We start from the raw sequence: 15,994 nt of genomic DNA on the forward strand, positions 1-15,994 counted from the left end.
TCTCTAATGCTCCCTCTGCAATGAAAAAAAGATTATAAACTGTTTTTGGATGGTGCCTTGAGGTGTTATCTAGGATTAGATACCTGTAACCATCAATCAGCAGCTTCACATTCACTAGACTTTTTTAGTAAGACTAAGAATACATAGTTGCTGCTCTAACCTCTAAGAACAAACACAATAGCTTTATCAATTTATAGCAGATTTATTTTAATTTGGAGGAAAATGAGAGCCACTAATCACTGACTGCTCATTACATTTTAGATTTCATGGTTACATTGGATAGGATGTCCAGGAACATCCAATTTATTTATAACTGATTTACACTAACAAAACACAACACACATTATTTAAGATGGAGGCAATATGTTATACAGTGTAAACAAGATGTTTATACCATTCACAAGGTAAAGTGATAGAAATACCAAAACAATAATGAGTATACTTGTAGCACACAGAGATGTGTGAAAATTACTCCTTAGCATTAATTGCTGATTTGATTACAATAGCTAGCTACAGTAGATCCTTCAGTAGAAACGCTTGTGCAAAGGATGGTTTTGTGTGTTTGTTTTTTAGCAGACTGGCAAGCTGGCAACTACTCTGGGTGTAGTGGGTAGCTTTGAGGGATGTATTTAAAGCATTCTGCTATTTCCTCTAGAAACTGTTTTTGATTCAGTTGTGCTTTTGTACTGAAACAACTGAAACAATAGTATAATATCAATAATACAGAATGTCTGACCTCCATGTGGCTAGCAATGACCTGGCTCCAACAAATGTTCAGATAAAGCCTTGATGAATTTAAAAATATACAAATAGAAAGGACAATTTCTATTCATGGAGGTAAAAGGAGCACCTAAAACATGGTATAAAAAGCTTTTTTCCCAAATAAACAGAAACAACGTAAGTTAAATTATTTTATACAGTAAGACCCATTGTCCATCAAACAACTCTCCGCGGTTTAGGTCTTATCTTCTTTAATACAGTTTCTGTTGCTTTACAGTGACCAGCGTGTCAGTCTCAAAGCTCCTTTTGCTTTTACAGGAGTGAAGAAGAAAAAACAAATGAACTGGAACAATACGGGCACATTTAAATCACCAATTGGCGTTGAAGACACAAAAAGGATGAGCGAGAACATTGTGAATTGGGCTAAGTGGGGGCAGTAGAGCAGCAACCATTCACGGTTGGTGGCTACAGGTCCTATGATGCCTAGTCTGTTTCCAGGGAGGTTAAAAGCGGGGACAGTGCCACGGTCAAGATGAGTAGTAGGGCCATGGGGTGCAGAAGTGCAGGCTCTGCTGTCCAACTTCTTGCAAAGGAGTTTGATTTGCTAGGGTCATCCAGCTGTGGGTTCTGTGTGAAAAGAAGGTGAGGCTCAGAGAGATTGTCAACTGGATTTGCTAAATTCCTTGCATCCTCTCCTCGCCTCCTTCTGAAAAAGGTCATCGTAAATAGACGGCGGGGAGATAACATGGAATCGAAATGAATGTGTGAAGTAAAAAAAATAAAGCAAAAAGGATGCCCGAATACATGATTGTTTTGCTTTTCTTCAGGCTTAAGATTTCTGTACAAATATATTATAAAGAATCCAAAGCAAACTTACCACACAAAGAGCTGTGTCCACTGTTATGTTCGAATTCAGTTTTTGTGCCTGGAAATATTAGGTAAAAGAGAAAAGGCAGAGATTACAAAGACAGTATTTGGCTTCAAAAACACAGAGTAACAACTTGCTTAATTGACAACTGCATGGCAGATTTCTTTTTTTTGGGGGGTTTGTAACAATACATAATGTAATAACACCGCATTATGTAATAACTTGACAAAATGTAATACATTTTCATATTATTATGTAATAACACCTGCATTTTGTAATATTCTGCCGCATTTTGTAAAAAACAGCTTGAACACAATATGTACTACATTTCTCTGCATTTTGTAAAAAATTATTACATAATGCAGTAATAATTACAGGATGTTGGAGTTGGATTTATTTTTTTTGAAAATGTAATAATATGGTACATTATGTAATAACCAACAAAAATGGATGTCTTCATCTGTACAGTTAAAATTTTAACAATTAAGCTAAATTAAACTTCCCAAATATTCAATAAGACCCCTATGACCTCTGTGGCCCCATTTGCTTTATAATTCACCTAAATAGCACTCGCTAGCCTAGTAGCTAATATTAGTTTTAGAAAGTTTGGTATGTTTTTTGGTAAGGCCTGTTAGAAAGTAGGCCTATTAGGCCTGCATAAATTTACAATGTGATCACCAGGGCTGCCAACTCTAACATGCGAGACAGAATTGAAACTTTTTCTCACGTCCATTTTCTCAACCAGGGAGATGCTTATGTATTTAATATAGTCTAAATGTTCATCCAAGGTGTTGTTAACCACTACAGTGTGGTACATATTATTTGCCTAAATATACTGTAATTGGGCATTGAGAGAATAAAGAACTTGAAAGAAACTACTGTTCCATATTTAGTGAGCCAAGCAACGAAGTAGCTGGAACCCTGTTATGTTTGTATGTTTTATTGTTATTATTCAGTTCACTGGTGAAACCCTATTGTGTTTGTTCAGGTTCATTATTAGTATTATTATCATTATTAGGGTTTCAGCAGTTCACTGGTGAAACCCTTTTCTGTTTGTTCCGGTGCATTATTATTAGGGTTTCAGCAGTTCACAAAGTTGGTTTTTCATCGATTTAACATATGCTAATTTAATTAGCATGAATTAGCAATTAGGATGTATTTTTTGAACCGTTCGAACTAGAGACATGAAACCAACTTTGCTTCACTAGTTTAGCTATCCCCTGTTCATAAAAGTACTTGTTCATTTATTTTACATATGGAATTTGCATAATTAGCATTAAGTAGCTATTAGGCTGTTTCTGTTGAACGGTTCGAACTATAGACACAAAACCAACTTTGTTTCACATGTTTAAGCTGGTTATTGATTTTACATATGCTAATTAGCATTAATTAACTGTTAGGATGTGTCTTTTAAACCGTTCAAGCTACAGACACGAAACCAACTTTCTTTCACACATTTAGGCTATACCCAATGCAATTTATGAAACGGTATTTGGTTTTACACATTTACATTTCCGTAATTAGCATAAATTAAGATACGAGACTTTATCTTTTGAGCCAATTGAGCTTGAGACATGAAACCAACTTTGTTTCAGACATTTAGGCTATCCCTATGAAACTGTAATTGATTTTACAAACGCTTATTAGCATAATTCATTTTTATTAACTACTATGCTGTATATTTGGACCACTCAAGCTTCAGACACGAGATCTTTCATTGATAACCCTTTTATTAGCTTTTACTATGTCATGAATGCTAATTAATGCTAATCACCCTCACCAACAGTATCTCTTGAGTCTCACAAAAAACAGACTCCAAACCATTCGATAGGTAAACACTATTTCAAACAATAAATACTTTTTGAACAGCTAGCAAGCACTCTTTTCTTCAGGAAATGTACTTATCTAGTTATTAGGGTTTCAGCAGTTCACTGGTGAAACCCTATTGTGTTTGTTCCGATTCATTATTACCGTTATTATAATTCCGTCCAAAAAAGGGTGTTTTTTGACAATTCCCGTGAGATGAAATGGCTTAAAGATCCCCAAATTTATATGGCAGTAAAGGGCCAAGGGCCACAGCTTCTGGTGCAGTGGCGTGCATGTCGGCCTCATCGTGGCACTGTCAAAAGCCTTCAAAGTTGCACTTTTTGCAAACTCGCCCACCCCTTGTGACCTAGAGTCTTGAAAGTTGGTACATAGGTGTAGCTCCTCATGAACATTCTTGCCATTGGGAGCCATAAAGTCCGCCATTTTTGATTTTTTGAAAAAAAAATCAAATGTCCGATCTTCATGTACTTTGATATTTGACATCTAGGGACCATGGTATCAAAAGTTTAAACTTTATAATAATGCTAGTTGGTACGTATGTTGACAAGGACCATACGGAAAAAAGTACTGCAAAGGTTTTCTTATCAAACACACAGTGGCGCTATTGAGGTTTTTCACATAAACAAGGTCACCATGCCCACCCCGTTTGAGATACAGCCATGAAAGGAGGTAGATAAGTCCATCTCCTCACAAGGAACATATTTGCCTTTGGGACTCATTAACTTTGTTTTAATGGTTTGCCGGACATTTTGAATTTGTGAAAAACACTAAAAATGTAACTTCTCTGGCAACAAATGTCTGATCTTCACGCACTTTGATATTTGGCATCTATGGACGATGATCTTCAAAGGTTATAGCAATCAGGCCAGTATGTTAAAAAACATGTCTGTCATTGACAGATGAACATGGGCAGGGGCGTGGTTTTGCACATATATAGACACAACTCCTATAAGGATAATGGTATTATGATTCTACTTGGTGCGTATGTTAACAAAGATGATACGACAATAATGACACCAAAGATTTTTTTAACAACCACATGGTTGCGCTATTGAGGTTCCCCACATTTGCAAGCTCACCACGCACACCATGCTTGAAATAAAATCTTGAAAAGAGGTATAAGTCCATCTCCTCTAAAGGAACATATTTGCAATTGGGACCCATTAAGTCAGTGTAATGGTTTTTCAGCAATTCCAAATTTGTGAAAAATGCTTCAAATGCTACTTCTGTAGTATCAAATCACAGATTTAAATCTTTTCACAAGTACATTTTAAAATATCATTGAAGGCCCCTCTGCGTGATTTCTTAATGCATATTATTTCAGTGTGCATTGACAAATCCAGAATTGTATATTATGACAACATAAATTGCCACCACAGCAGCCCATAAACTCCATGTTGCTTATGGATATGGAGCAGGATTTCAACTGGTTAAAATAATATTTTGAAACTATTTAGGGCAGTAGTACTGTGAAAGAGTATACTGAATATTTATTGAGAAACCTTCTAAGAGGTGTTATTTTCCTGAGGATCACTCCACTTGTCTTATCAATAAAACATATGCTAACCAGCAGACAATGGTTTGCGTGTGAATAATGCCTTTAATTACGTGATTGGTCAGTATTTCACTAAAGATTGAATTCCGATTCTTCCATATTTAGTAATGGACAAATACAGTGAAAAAAAAAAACACCTTTATGAAGGTTGTGTTGAGCTTGTTTGGCTAATTACTCTTTACGTGTGCAGCCATTTTTGTTTTCATTCCACTGAATTCTGGGACCAAATGTCTCTGCGATCAAAGATGGTTGAACAAGACGATTCACCAATCTGACCGGAAGTTCAAATCTTGATTACCTTCCTGTCTCTGAGTCACCTGTATCTGACTTTGTTTGATAAAAGATCCAAGTACGAAAAGTACACCTGGCTAACAGTGTCGAAGGAACAACGTTTTTGTGAGTACGTTCTTGTTTCTTTGGTAGCTGTAATGTCATTGATTTGGGCTTTGCAATGTATATTTGTGTTGCTGTGTCTTTTCATACTGCATAATGGTACTGTACATCCTTGATTGTTTCATTCGCCATATATTCATGTTAGCCTCTTGTTAAATCGTTTTATTCCACTGTCACTTTGAATATGGGATGGTTACGTCGAATTAAAATAGCCTAATTGCCCAGAGGATTAGTAAGCCATACATGCTAGAATTAACCAGCAAGGTAGTAGATAAATGTAGCTGCCATATACAAAAGTTGTACCATACCACCATTTTCTTCCGCTTATCCAGGGCCGGGTCGCAGGGGCAGCAGTCTAAGCAGGGATGCCCAGACTTCCCTCTTCCCAGACACTTCCTCCAGCTCATCCGGGGGGACACCGAGGCGTTCCCAGGCCAGCCGGGAGACATAGTCCCTCCAGCGTGTCCTAGGTCTTCCCCGGGGTCTCCTCCCGGTGGGACGGGACCGGAACACCTTCCCAGGAAGGCGTTCCGGAGGCATCCGAAACAGATGCCCAAGCCACCTCAGCTGACCCCTCTCGATGTGGAGGAGCAGCGGCTCTACTCTGAGCTCCTCCCGGGTGACCGAGCTTCTCACCCTATCTCTAAGGGATCGCCCAGCCACCCTGCGGAGAAAGCTCATTTCGGCCGCCTGTATCCAGGATCTTGTCCTTTCGGTCATGACCCAAAGCTCATGACCATAGGTGAGAGTAGGAACGTAGATTGACCGGTAAATCGAGAGCTTCGCCTTGCGGCTCAGCTCTTTCTTCACCACGACAGACCGATACATCAACCGCATTACTGCAGAAGCTGCACCGATCCGTCTGTCAATCTCCCTTTCCTTCCTTCCCTCACTCGTGAACAGGACCCCTAGATACTTAAACTCCTCCACTTGAGGCAGGCACTCTCCACCAACCTGAAGTGGGCAAGCCACCCTTTTCCGACTGAGGACCATGGCCTCGGATTTGGAGGTACTGATTTTCATCCCCACCGCTTCACACTCGGCTGCAAACCGTCCAAGTGCATGCTGAAGGTCCTGGCTTGAAGGGGCCAACACGACAACATCATCCGCAAAGAGCAGAGACGAAATCGTGTGGTCCCCAAACCTGACACCCTCCGGCCCCTGGCTGCGCCTAGAAATTCTGTCCATAAAAATTACGAACAGAACCGGTGACAAAGGGCAGCCCTGCCGGAGTCCAACATGCACAGGAAACAAGTCTGACTTACTGCCGGCAATGCGGACCAAGCTCCTGCTTCGGTCGTACAGGGACCTGACAGCCCTTAGCAAGGGACCCAGGACCCCATATTCCCGAAGCACCCTCCACAGGATGCCGCGAGGGACACAGTCAAATGCCTTCTCCAAATCGACAAAACACATGTGGATTGGTTGGGCAAACTCCCATGAACCCTCCATCACCCTGTAGAGGGTATAGAGCTGGTCAAGTGTTCCATGGCCTGGACGAAAACCACACTGTTCCTCCTGAATCCGAGGTTCTACTATCGGCTGTATTCTCCTCTCCAGAACCCTGGCATAGACTTTCCCGGGGAGGCTGAGAAGTGTGATCCCCCTATAGTTGGAACACACCCTCCGGTCCCCCTTCTTAAAAAGAGGGACCACCACCCCGGTCTGCCATACCAGAGGCACTGTCCCCGACTGCCACGCGATGTTGCACAGGCGTGTCAGCCAAGACAGCCCCACAACATCCAGAGACTTGAGGTACTCAGGGCGGATCTCATCCACCCCCGGTGCCTTGCCACCAAGGAGTTTCTTAACCACCTCTGTGACTTCAGCCTGGGTGATGGACGAGTCCACCTCTGAGCCCTCATCCTCTGCTTCCTCAATGGAAGACGTGACGGCGGGATTGAGGAGATCCTCGAAGTACTCCTTCCACCGCCCGACGACATCCCCAGTTGAGGTCAACAGCTGCCCACCTCTACTGTAAACAGCGTTGGTAGGGCACTGTTTCCCTCTCCTGAGGCGCCAGATGGTTTGCCAGAATCTCTTCGAGGCCAGCCGATAGTCCTTCTCCATGGCCTCACCGAACTCCTCCCAGGCCCGAGTTTTTGACTCCACAACCACCCGGGCTGCAGTCCGCTTGGCCTGTCGGTACCCGTCAGCTGCCTCAGGAGTCCCACAAGCCAACCAGGCCTGATAGGACTCCTTCTTCAGCTTGACAGCATCCCTTACTTCCGGTGTCCACCACCGGGTTCGGGGATTGCCGCCTCGACAGGCACCGGAGACCTTACGGCCACAGCTCTGAGCGGCCGCTTCGACAATGGCGGTGGAGAACATTGTCCACTCGGACTCAATATCTCCAGCCTCCCTCGGGATCCAGTCGAAGCTCTGCCGGAGGTGGGAGTTAAAGATCTCTCTGACAGGAGACTCTGCCAGACGTTCCCAGCAGACCCTTACAGTATGCTTGGGTCTGCCGAGTCTGTCCAGCTTCCTCCCCCGCCATCGGATCCAACTCACAACCAGGTGGTGATCAGTTGACAGCTCCGCCCCTCTCTTCACCCGAGTGTCCAAGACATACGGCCGCAGGTCAGATGAAACGACAACAAAGTCGATCATCGACCTGCGGCCTAGGGTGTCCTGGTGCCACGTGCACTGATGGACACCCTTATGCTTGAACATGGTGTTCGTTATGGACAAACTGTGACTAGCACAGAAGTCCAATAACTGAACACCGCTCGGGTTCAGATCAGGGGGGCCATCCTCCCAATCACGCCCCTCCAGGTGTCACTGTTGTTGCCCACGTGGGCGTTGAAGTCCCCCAGTAGAACGATAGAGTCCCCAGTCGGAGCACTTTCCCTCACCCCTCCCAGAGACTCCAAGAAGGTCGGGTACTCTGCACTGCCGTTCGGCCCGTAGGCACAAACAACAGTGAAAGACCTATCCCCAACCCGTAGGCGCAGGGAAACGACCCTCTCGTTCACCGGGGTAAACTCCAACACATGGCAGCAGAGCTGGGGAGCTATAAGCAAACCCACACCAGCCCGCCGCCTCTCACCATGGGCAACTCCAGAGTGGTGAAGAGTCCATCCTCTCTCAAGGAGTGTGGTTCCGGAGCCCAAGCCGTGCGTAGAGGTGATCCCGACTACCTCTAGTCGGAACCTCTCAACCTCACGCATGATCTCAGGCTCCTTCCCCGCCAGCGAGGTGACGTTCCACGTCCCTAGAGCTAGTTTCCGTGTCCAGGGATCAGGTTGTCTAGGCCCCCGCCTTCGACTGCCGCCCGATCCTCTCTGCACCGGCCCCTTATGGTCCCTCCTGTGGGTGGTGAGCCCACGGGAGGGCGGCCCCATGTCGCTCGTTCGGGCTGGGCCCGGCTGGGCCCCATGTGGGGCCTAGACAACCCGATCGAGACCCAACCCCGGGCCTGGCTCCAGGGTAGGGCCTCGGCTGCGCCATGCCGGGCGACGTCACAGGACACAAAGTCTTTTTCATCATTAAGGGGTTTTTGAACCGCTCTTAGTCTGACCCGTCGCCTAGGACCTGTTTGCCTTGGGAGACCCTACCAGGGGCATATAGCCCCAGACAACATAGCTCCTTGGGTCACTCGGGTACTCAAACCCCTCCACCACGTTAAGGTGGCAGTTCAAGGAGGGCAGTTCAAAAGTTGTCCAGGGGCTAATATCTATCAAGAGGGGAGGGTTCACACTTGCATATTTTGAAGTGGGAAAGCACCAACCTAGGGCTAGCTGGCCATGCTCTCAAGCAGGGTTAGCACTGACTTTTCAGGGTTAGCCCCGGGCATATATTTTGTGAAATGTAATGTTACCATGATTATTTCATTCATTAAAATCTACCTAGCAGAGTCAAGAAATGGCTAACGTTAGCGATAAATGCTATCAATACTATGGAAATATGTTTAATTAACCTCAGTTTAATTTAACGTTAGTCCATCTAAAATCATTCTGGTGACATTAACAATATAACATACGGTTTAGCTAATAATATTTTGACAATTTAGAGAGGGTGCTTTCAAGCCTTAGCGGAATGCAACATTGCCATGATTATTTCATCAAAAATATATGTTAGAAGAGTCTCAGTCTAAACTAGCATTAGTTCACCTTAAATCATTCTGATTACATGAAGATCATAACCAATGATTTGGCTATTAAAAATGTGCCTTTGGTAGAGAGGGTGTTATGTATTTAAGCCTTAGTAGATAATTCATTCTCAGTAGTTTAGTAATTTCTGTTTTCATTTGTTTCCACAATTCCACTTCTACCTGAGGGCTATTTCAATTGTAAACATAGCAGTTAAATTAAAATGAAATAAAATGAGTTGTAATCTAACAATAGCACATGGGTACATAGGCTATATGCCCATGCCCTACCAAAGTCAACATATTTTTATAATAAGAATAGGGAGGGTATTTTCCAAATAAAGAAAATCTGGAAAGTTATTGGTTTTATTGTTGTCACGTGTAATAGACTTTTGATCATCAAAATTAAACAATTCTAAGAAATAGTTGCTCAATCATTGATGTTAAAACGCATATTTAGTAAACATACCTTTGAAAATGATAACGATTATCTGTTCTGACCCCATCATTATCCTAGAACAAGCAAAAGGTGAATTCATTAATATGCTCTGTGCTGGGGGAGACTGATTAACTTCCGTTCATTTTTATTTACCATAAAATTAGTCTACATTTACTACATTCTGAAAAATTCAAGCAACTACACAGTTACATTGTTTGGTGCTTAATAGTCAGACATTTGAAGTATCCATATTTATCTGATGCAGAATATTGTATTATAATACCATTTGAGGTAGATGTCCAGAAAACTATTGAAATGTAACAGGAAAGTACATTCTGTTTGGCCAAACAGTGGTGGCATAATAGCCATAACACAATATAATTTGTTCTTTGTCACTCAGTGAGATTACATTTGGTATATATGATCAGGATTGTGATTTTACTTTTTGTGAATGATGTTTCAAGTTGGTCACATGGGGGCACTTGTAACATGTAACCTAGTGTCTTGAAAGTTGGTACATAGGAACAATAGGAAAAATGTTGCCAATGGAACTCATAAAATCTGCCATTTTGGATTCCGTGAAAATCACTTAAAACATTATTCCTACCATTCCAAATGACCACTCTTCACGTAGTTGAATTTTGGCATCTATGGACCAAGCTATCAAGGTAAGTCAAGCCAGACAATTTCGTTGAGAAGAATAGCGTCTGATAGCAGCCATACTGTTTGAGATAGAATCCTGTTAAGACTTGTGTTTAAAAACATGGGTACGTGGGTACTGATTCCATTTAGGCAAGTAGTTCTAGAGAAGTAGACGTTTGAAGTAGTTTTAGTAGTCAGAAGTAGTCAGATATAGTCCAAAATATGAAAATGTATTTCTGTGAGATGTAATGGAAAGCAAACGTGCGTTATTAAGCTGAAGGTATACTGATATTTAGACACGTATGCTTCATTTAAGTTTAATTACATTAAAACGTTCGGTTTTGGCGCATATCTTCTGGTACATTACTTTGCTCCAAAACGTTTTCATTTCTCACCAGAGAGAAGGGAAATGTCGTTTCTTAATAGGCAGATTCACCCTACTCAAACTACAATGTGGTGATTAAGACAACAATGACCACAATCATTTGTATAACCTGTCCCTTTTCAAGTGTGGTAGACCAGTGTAGATGGAAGAAGCAGGTACCTAGCTACACTCACCTAAAGGATTATTAGGAACACCATACTAATTCTGTGTTTGACCCCCTTTCGCCTTCAGAACTGCCTTAATTCTACGTGGCATTGATTCAACAAGGTGCTGAAAGCATTATTTAGAAATATTGGCCCATATTGATTGGATAGCATCTTGCAGTTGATGGAGATTTGTGGGATGCACATCCAGGGCACGAAGATCCCGTTCCACCACATCCCAAAGATGCTCTATTGGGTTGAGATCTGGTGACTGTGGGGGCCATTTCAGTACAGTGAACTCATTGTCATGTTCAAGAAACCAATTTGAAATGATTCGAGCTTTGTGACATGGTGCATTATCCTGCTGGAAGTAGCCATCAGAGGATGGGTACATGGTGGTCATAAAGGGATGGACATGGTCAGAAACAATGCTCAGGTAGGCCGTGGCATTTAAACGATGCCCAATTGGCACTAAGGGGCCAAAATTGGCACTAAGGGGCCAAAATTGTAGCCTCTTTTTCCTATTTGTAGTGGAGATGAGTGGTACCCAGTGGGGTCTTTTGCTGTTGTAGCCCATCCACCTCAAGGTTGTGCGTGTTGTGACTTCACAAATGCTTTGCTGCATACTTCAGTTGTAACAAGTGGTTATTTCAGTCAAAGTTGCTCTTCTATCAGCTTGAATCAGTCGGCCCATTCTCCTCTGGCAGTCCTGTGGGCATTTTCGCCCACAGGACTGCCACATACTGGATGTTTTTCCCTTTTCACACCATTCTTTGTAAATCCTAGAAATGGTTGTGTGCGAAAATCCCAGTAACTGAGCAGATTGTGAAATACTCAGACCGGCCCATCTGGCACCAACAACCATGCTACGCAAAAAAAATGCTTAAATCACCTTTTTTCCCATTCTGACATTCAGTTCAGGAGATTGTCTTGACCAGGACCACACCCCACACACCCCTAAATGCATTGAAGCAACTGCCATGTGATTGGTTGATTAGATAATTGCATTAATGAGAAATTGAAAAGGTGTTCCTAATAATCTTTTAGGTGAGTGTATGTCTAACCCAAGGTGGCTAACGCTAAGTGGCTAACGCTAGGTGGCTAACATAATGTCGCTAATGCTACATAGCTAACGCAAGATGGCTAACGACTTTGACACTTTGAACATATACATAATGTGATGGCTTTATAGCAGCTATAAATGTCATAGATGTTCAGATATTTACCGAAATTCTGCCATACAAGTTTAATTAAGATACAAGTTTAATTAACATTGAAGATTAATTTGAAGTTAATCAGAACATGATGTTTCTTCAATACTTAATGTAAACTATCTCCACTTTCTCGACACCCTACCCCGTAGACCCTCCCCACACACCTTTTCTCTTTCAACAAACAAAAACACATCATGGTGTGTCACAACCTCCCAAACACTTTCTCCTTTAACCCCACACGCACTCCTCCCTCCACAATATCACACAAACATTATACATTAATCCACACTCTCCTCCCCCCACTCCTCACCAAGACACACACATATTCCTACCCTCAACTCCCTCCCTCCAAATATACTTTTCTCTCGTCTCTTTACACACTCTCTTATGTCTCCAAATAAAATCCCACACATTCTCCTGTCACTCAGCATACAGAAATTCCTATTTTCATCTAAGAAAACACACTCCTCCCCCACAAAAACTGTCCCATATCTCTACACGTAACACATACACACATTCTCCACACTAAACGCACATGGTTTTTGCCAGACCGCATAAGCGAAGCCAGCCAAGAAGAGCAAATGTCTCTAACTGAGTAAGTGAGGGAGTGAGTGACAGGCTATCACTTGTTAAATACTGTAGTGATTAGTGACATAGGCTGTCATGAAGCCGAACAGTGTTGCAGCCTTGTTGCAGACAAAACAAATTACGCATTAGGATTTGTTCAGAATAGCTGGCTACAACCTTCAGTAGCTATGTTATAGTAAGTGTAATGGCGATTTGTCCTCAACTTAAATTAAAAAAAAGAAATCAAAATAAAATAAACAAACTCAAAATCAAACGGCCACTGAGGCACTTAAAGATTAAATCTTACGCAGGGCACAATAAGTCCAATGTCCAAGCAAGCATATGGTTAATGCGGTATATTTCCCATTTGAGCAAGCATACAATAGTGTTTGCAGCCTCTTTTTCCCTGGTAAAAAAACCAACAACCTTTCCCAGTGCCTCCCTGTCCTATGTGTAACCACCATTATATACATACAAACAGGTTCTCAGTACTATCAAAATAAAAGTCCCAAAAAGATGCTCAAATTAACTAAAATAATAACATTAACATTCTCTATCTACATCAATAAAATAATCATGCAAATTATTTAGAGTGAAACTAAATAAAGTAATTTAATTATTAACTTAATTACAAAACAGAGGAAATAGCTCCAACATTCCGGCCCCTAATTGGGAAATGTGTAAACCTACAATTACTTTTATTCCTGTAACGGAGCTATTCTCTAGTTATGCCCTAACTATAATACATAAATTCTTCTGAACTTTTTCCCATGGCTGTCTGAAAAAGAAAAAGAAAAAGAAGAAAAATAGAAGAGAAGAAGAAAGAATACATGTCCACGATGCTACATTGTGGCCTCCAGAAGCAGACATATCTTCGTTATAGGTCTCTCCAAGACACTGGTCTTAGTTTGGAGGAGCACAGCACGAACCAATCCTTTGGCGTCTGACTTAGTACTCAGAACTCGGCCCATCATCCAGGATCCTCTCGGTGCCACAGCAACAGCAATGATGACGATATCCCCAGGAGTGAAACTTCTTCTAGGTATAGCCCATTTTTGTCTTTCCTGCATTAGAAGTATTCAAACGTCCATCGTTTCCAAAAATGTTCGGCAATGTACTGTACTTGCTTCCATGTTCTCCTGATATACATGTCACTCTGTGCGAAGAGTCCAGGGGGAAAGATGGGTTTTCCTTTTAGCAGAAGAATATGGTTCGGTGTGAGGGCCTCAAGGTCGTTGGGGTCATCGGAGTTCTTTGTAATAAGTCTGTCGTTTAGTATTGCCTCTACCTCACAAAACAGCGTCTGCAGGCCTTCATCATCCAAAACCTGCTGCCCGAGAACCGAGGTGAGTATGCTTCTTACTGAGCGGATCAAACGCTCCCAAACACCACCTTGATGTGAGGCCGTAGGTGTATTAAAGCTCCCCTTAATCCCATCTTGAACCAAAGCACCTTGGATTGTTGCATTTTTCAAAGCAGCAAGACTTTGCTTTAACCAGTTGCTCCAATGAAATTCGTGCCATTGTCTGACCTTAGGCTGGACACCGGACCTCTTCTACAAATGAATCTCCGCAAAGCAGTAATGCAAGAATCCGTATATATAAAGAGTATGCCACTTCCAGATGTATTGCCCGACTGGTCAAACAGGTGAAAAGCACTCCATACCTTTTTAGAAAGCTTCTTCATCTTTTAACTTCTATGGGGCCGAAATAATCAACTCCCACATCTGTTAAAGGAGCCTTATCTGGCATAACCCTCTCTTCCGGTAAGTCTGCCATCTTCTGCTCTCCAAGTTTTCCTCTGTAACGTCTACATGTTGTACATTCTGCAATGATTTTCCTTGCAGCAGAGTTGGCATTGATTATCTAATATCTCTGTCGGAGCTTATTCAACATATGGTTTCTACCAGCGTGTCCTAGTTGTTGATTGATGTGACGTAAAATCAGCTGGGAAACATGCAAATCTATGGAAAGGATAACAGGATGTTTAATCTCTGATGGTAATGCAGACTTGTGTAAGCGACCTCCCACTCTGAGAATGCCACCTTCCAATATAGGATCCAACGTATACAATGAACTGTCTTTGGAGACATTAACCAAGCCGTTCTTCAGGATGGCAATTTCACTCCTAAACTTGTGGTTTTGAACGAAATGAAGTATGGCCTTTTCTGCTTCATAACTTTCTAGAGTTAAGGATTTCCCTCCAAGAATGGCTTTGAAGCTCTGAATGTCTCTGTCACTTTCAGTGGATTTGAACTCTTTTCTCTTTTGGCTCAAGAGCAAGATAACTCTTTTAAGCTGGAGAAACCAGGCAACCGATGTTCTAAGCTTCCTCCAAGATGAGAAATAATTAATGAAGTCTGTGGGATCTTCTGAGTGCTTGACAATAGCATTCACAGCTACTTCTCTTTTGACCTCTGGGTCCTCAGATAGAATGGCTATATCCACATCAGTTATTGGCCACTCCTTCTCTGACAAAGAGAGGAACTCTGGACCTTTTATCCATTTCTGGTGTGTGAGAAATTCCTCTGCTCTCAGTCCACAAGATGCTTCATCAGCAGGATTGATCTTAGAGCCCACATACTTCCACTGGTCAACGTCTGTGGCTTCTCTAATAACCGAAACCCTGTTTGCAACAAAGGTGTGGAAACATCTAGTTTCATTGCAGATATACTTGAGGACGGTTGTGCTATCTGTCCAAAACACTGACCTCTTCAGCGGCCACTGTAACTCTCTCTGAAGCATTCGGTCCATTCGAACAGCCAGAACTGCTGCTGCAAGCTCCAGATGAGGAATGGTGACTTGCTTCAGGGGCGTGTTGTTACTTGGGATTGATGCCAACACAGAGCGGCTATTAGTCACCAATTTTCTGAGACTAAATCCACCTTTATCACAGAGTGCAGTCAAGTCCTTTGCAATTTCAATTGCATCTCTTTCTGAGGGTATGGACTTCAGGCAGTCGTCCACATAAATGTTATGACGAACTGTACTGATCACTTTATCTGGAAAATCCTTCGCATTGTCCTCTGCAGTTCTTCTCAAGACATAATTTGCGCAACTTGGAGACGATACAGCTCCAAACAAGTGTACCTTCATTCGATATTCCACTGATTCTTTATCAGTATTGCCATTAGGCCACCAAAGAAAGCAAA

At 42.3% G+C, this 15,994-nt stretch overlaps 1 protein-coding gene across 1 annotated transcript in view; it reads right to left on the bottom strand.

Annotated features, from left to right (window-relative positions):
• Positions 1 to 227: 227 nt before the first annotated feature.
• gfra1b (gdnf family receptor alpha 1b) overlaps positions 228 to 15,994 on the bottom strand; it is a 196,844-nt gene continuing 181,077 nt past the window's right edge. Inside the window, exons 10-11 of the mRNA XM_020044777.2 lie at positions 1,598 to 1,645; positions 228 to 1,347 (exon numbers count right to left, since the gene is read on the bottom strand). Coding sequence (XP_019900336.2) covers positions 1,204 to 1,347; positions 1,598 to 1,645 — 192 coding nt within the window. The 3' untranslated portion in view covers positions 228 to 1,203. The remainder of the gene's footprint in view (positions 1,348 to 1,597; positions 1,646 to 15,994) is intronic.

This window comes from Esox lucius, chromosome 5 (assembly GCF_011004845.1).
Source record: "Esox lucius isolate fEsoLuc1 chromosome 5, fEsoLuc1.pri, whole genome shotgun sequence".
In the NCBI taxonomy this organism is placed as follows: Eukaryota; Metazoa; Chordata; class Actinopteri; order Esociformes; family Esocidae; genus Esox; species Esox lucius.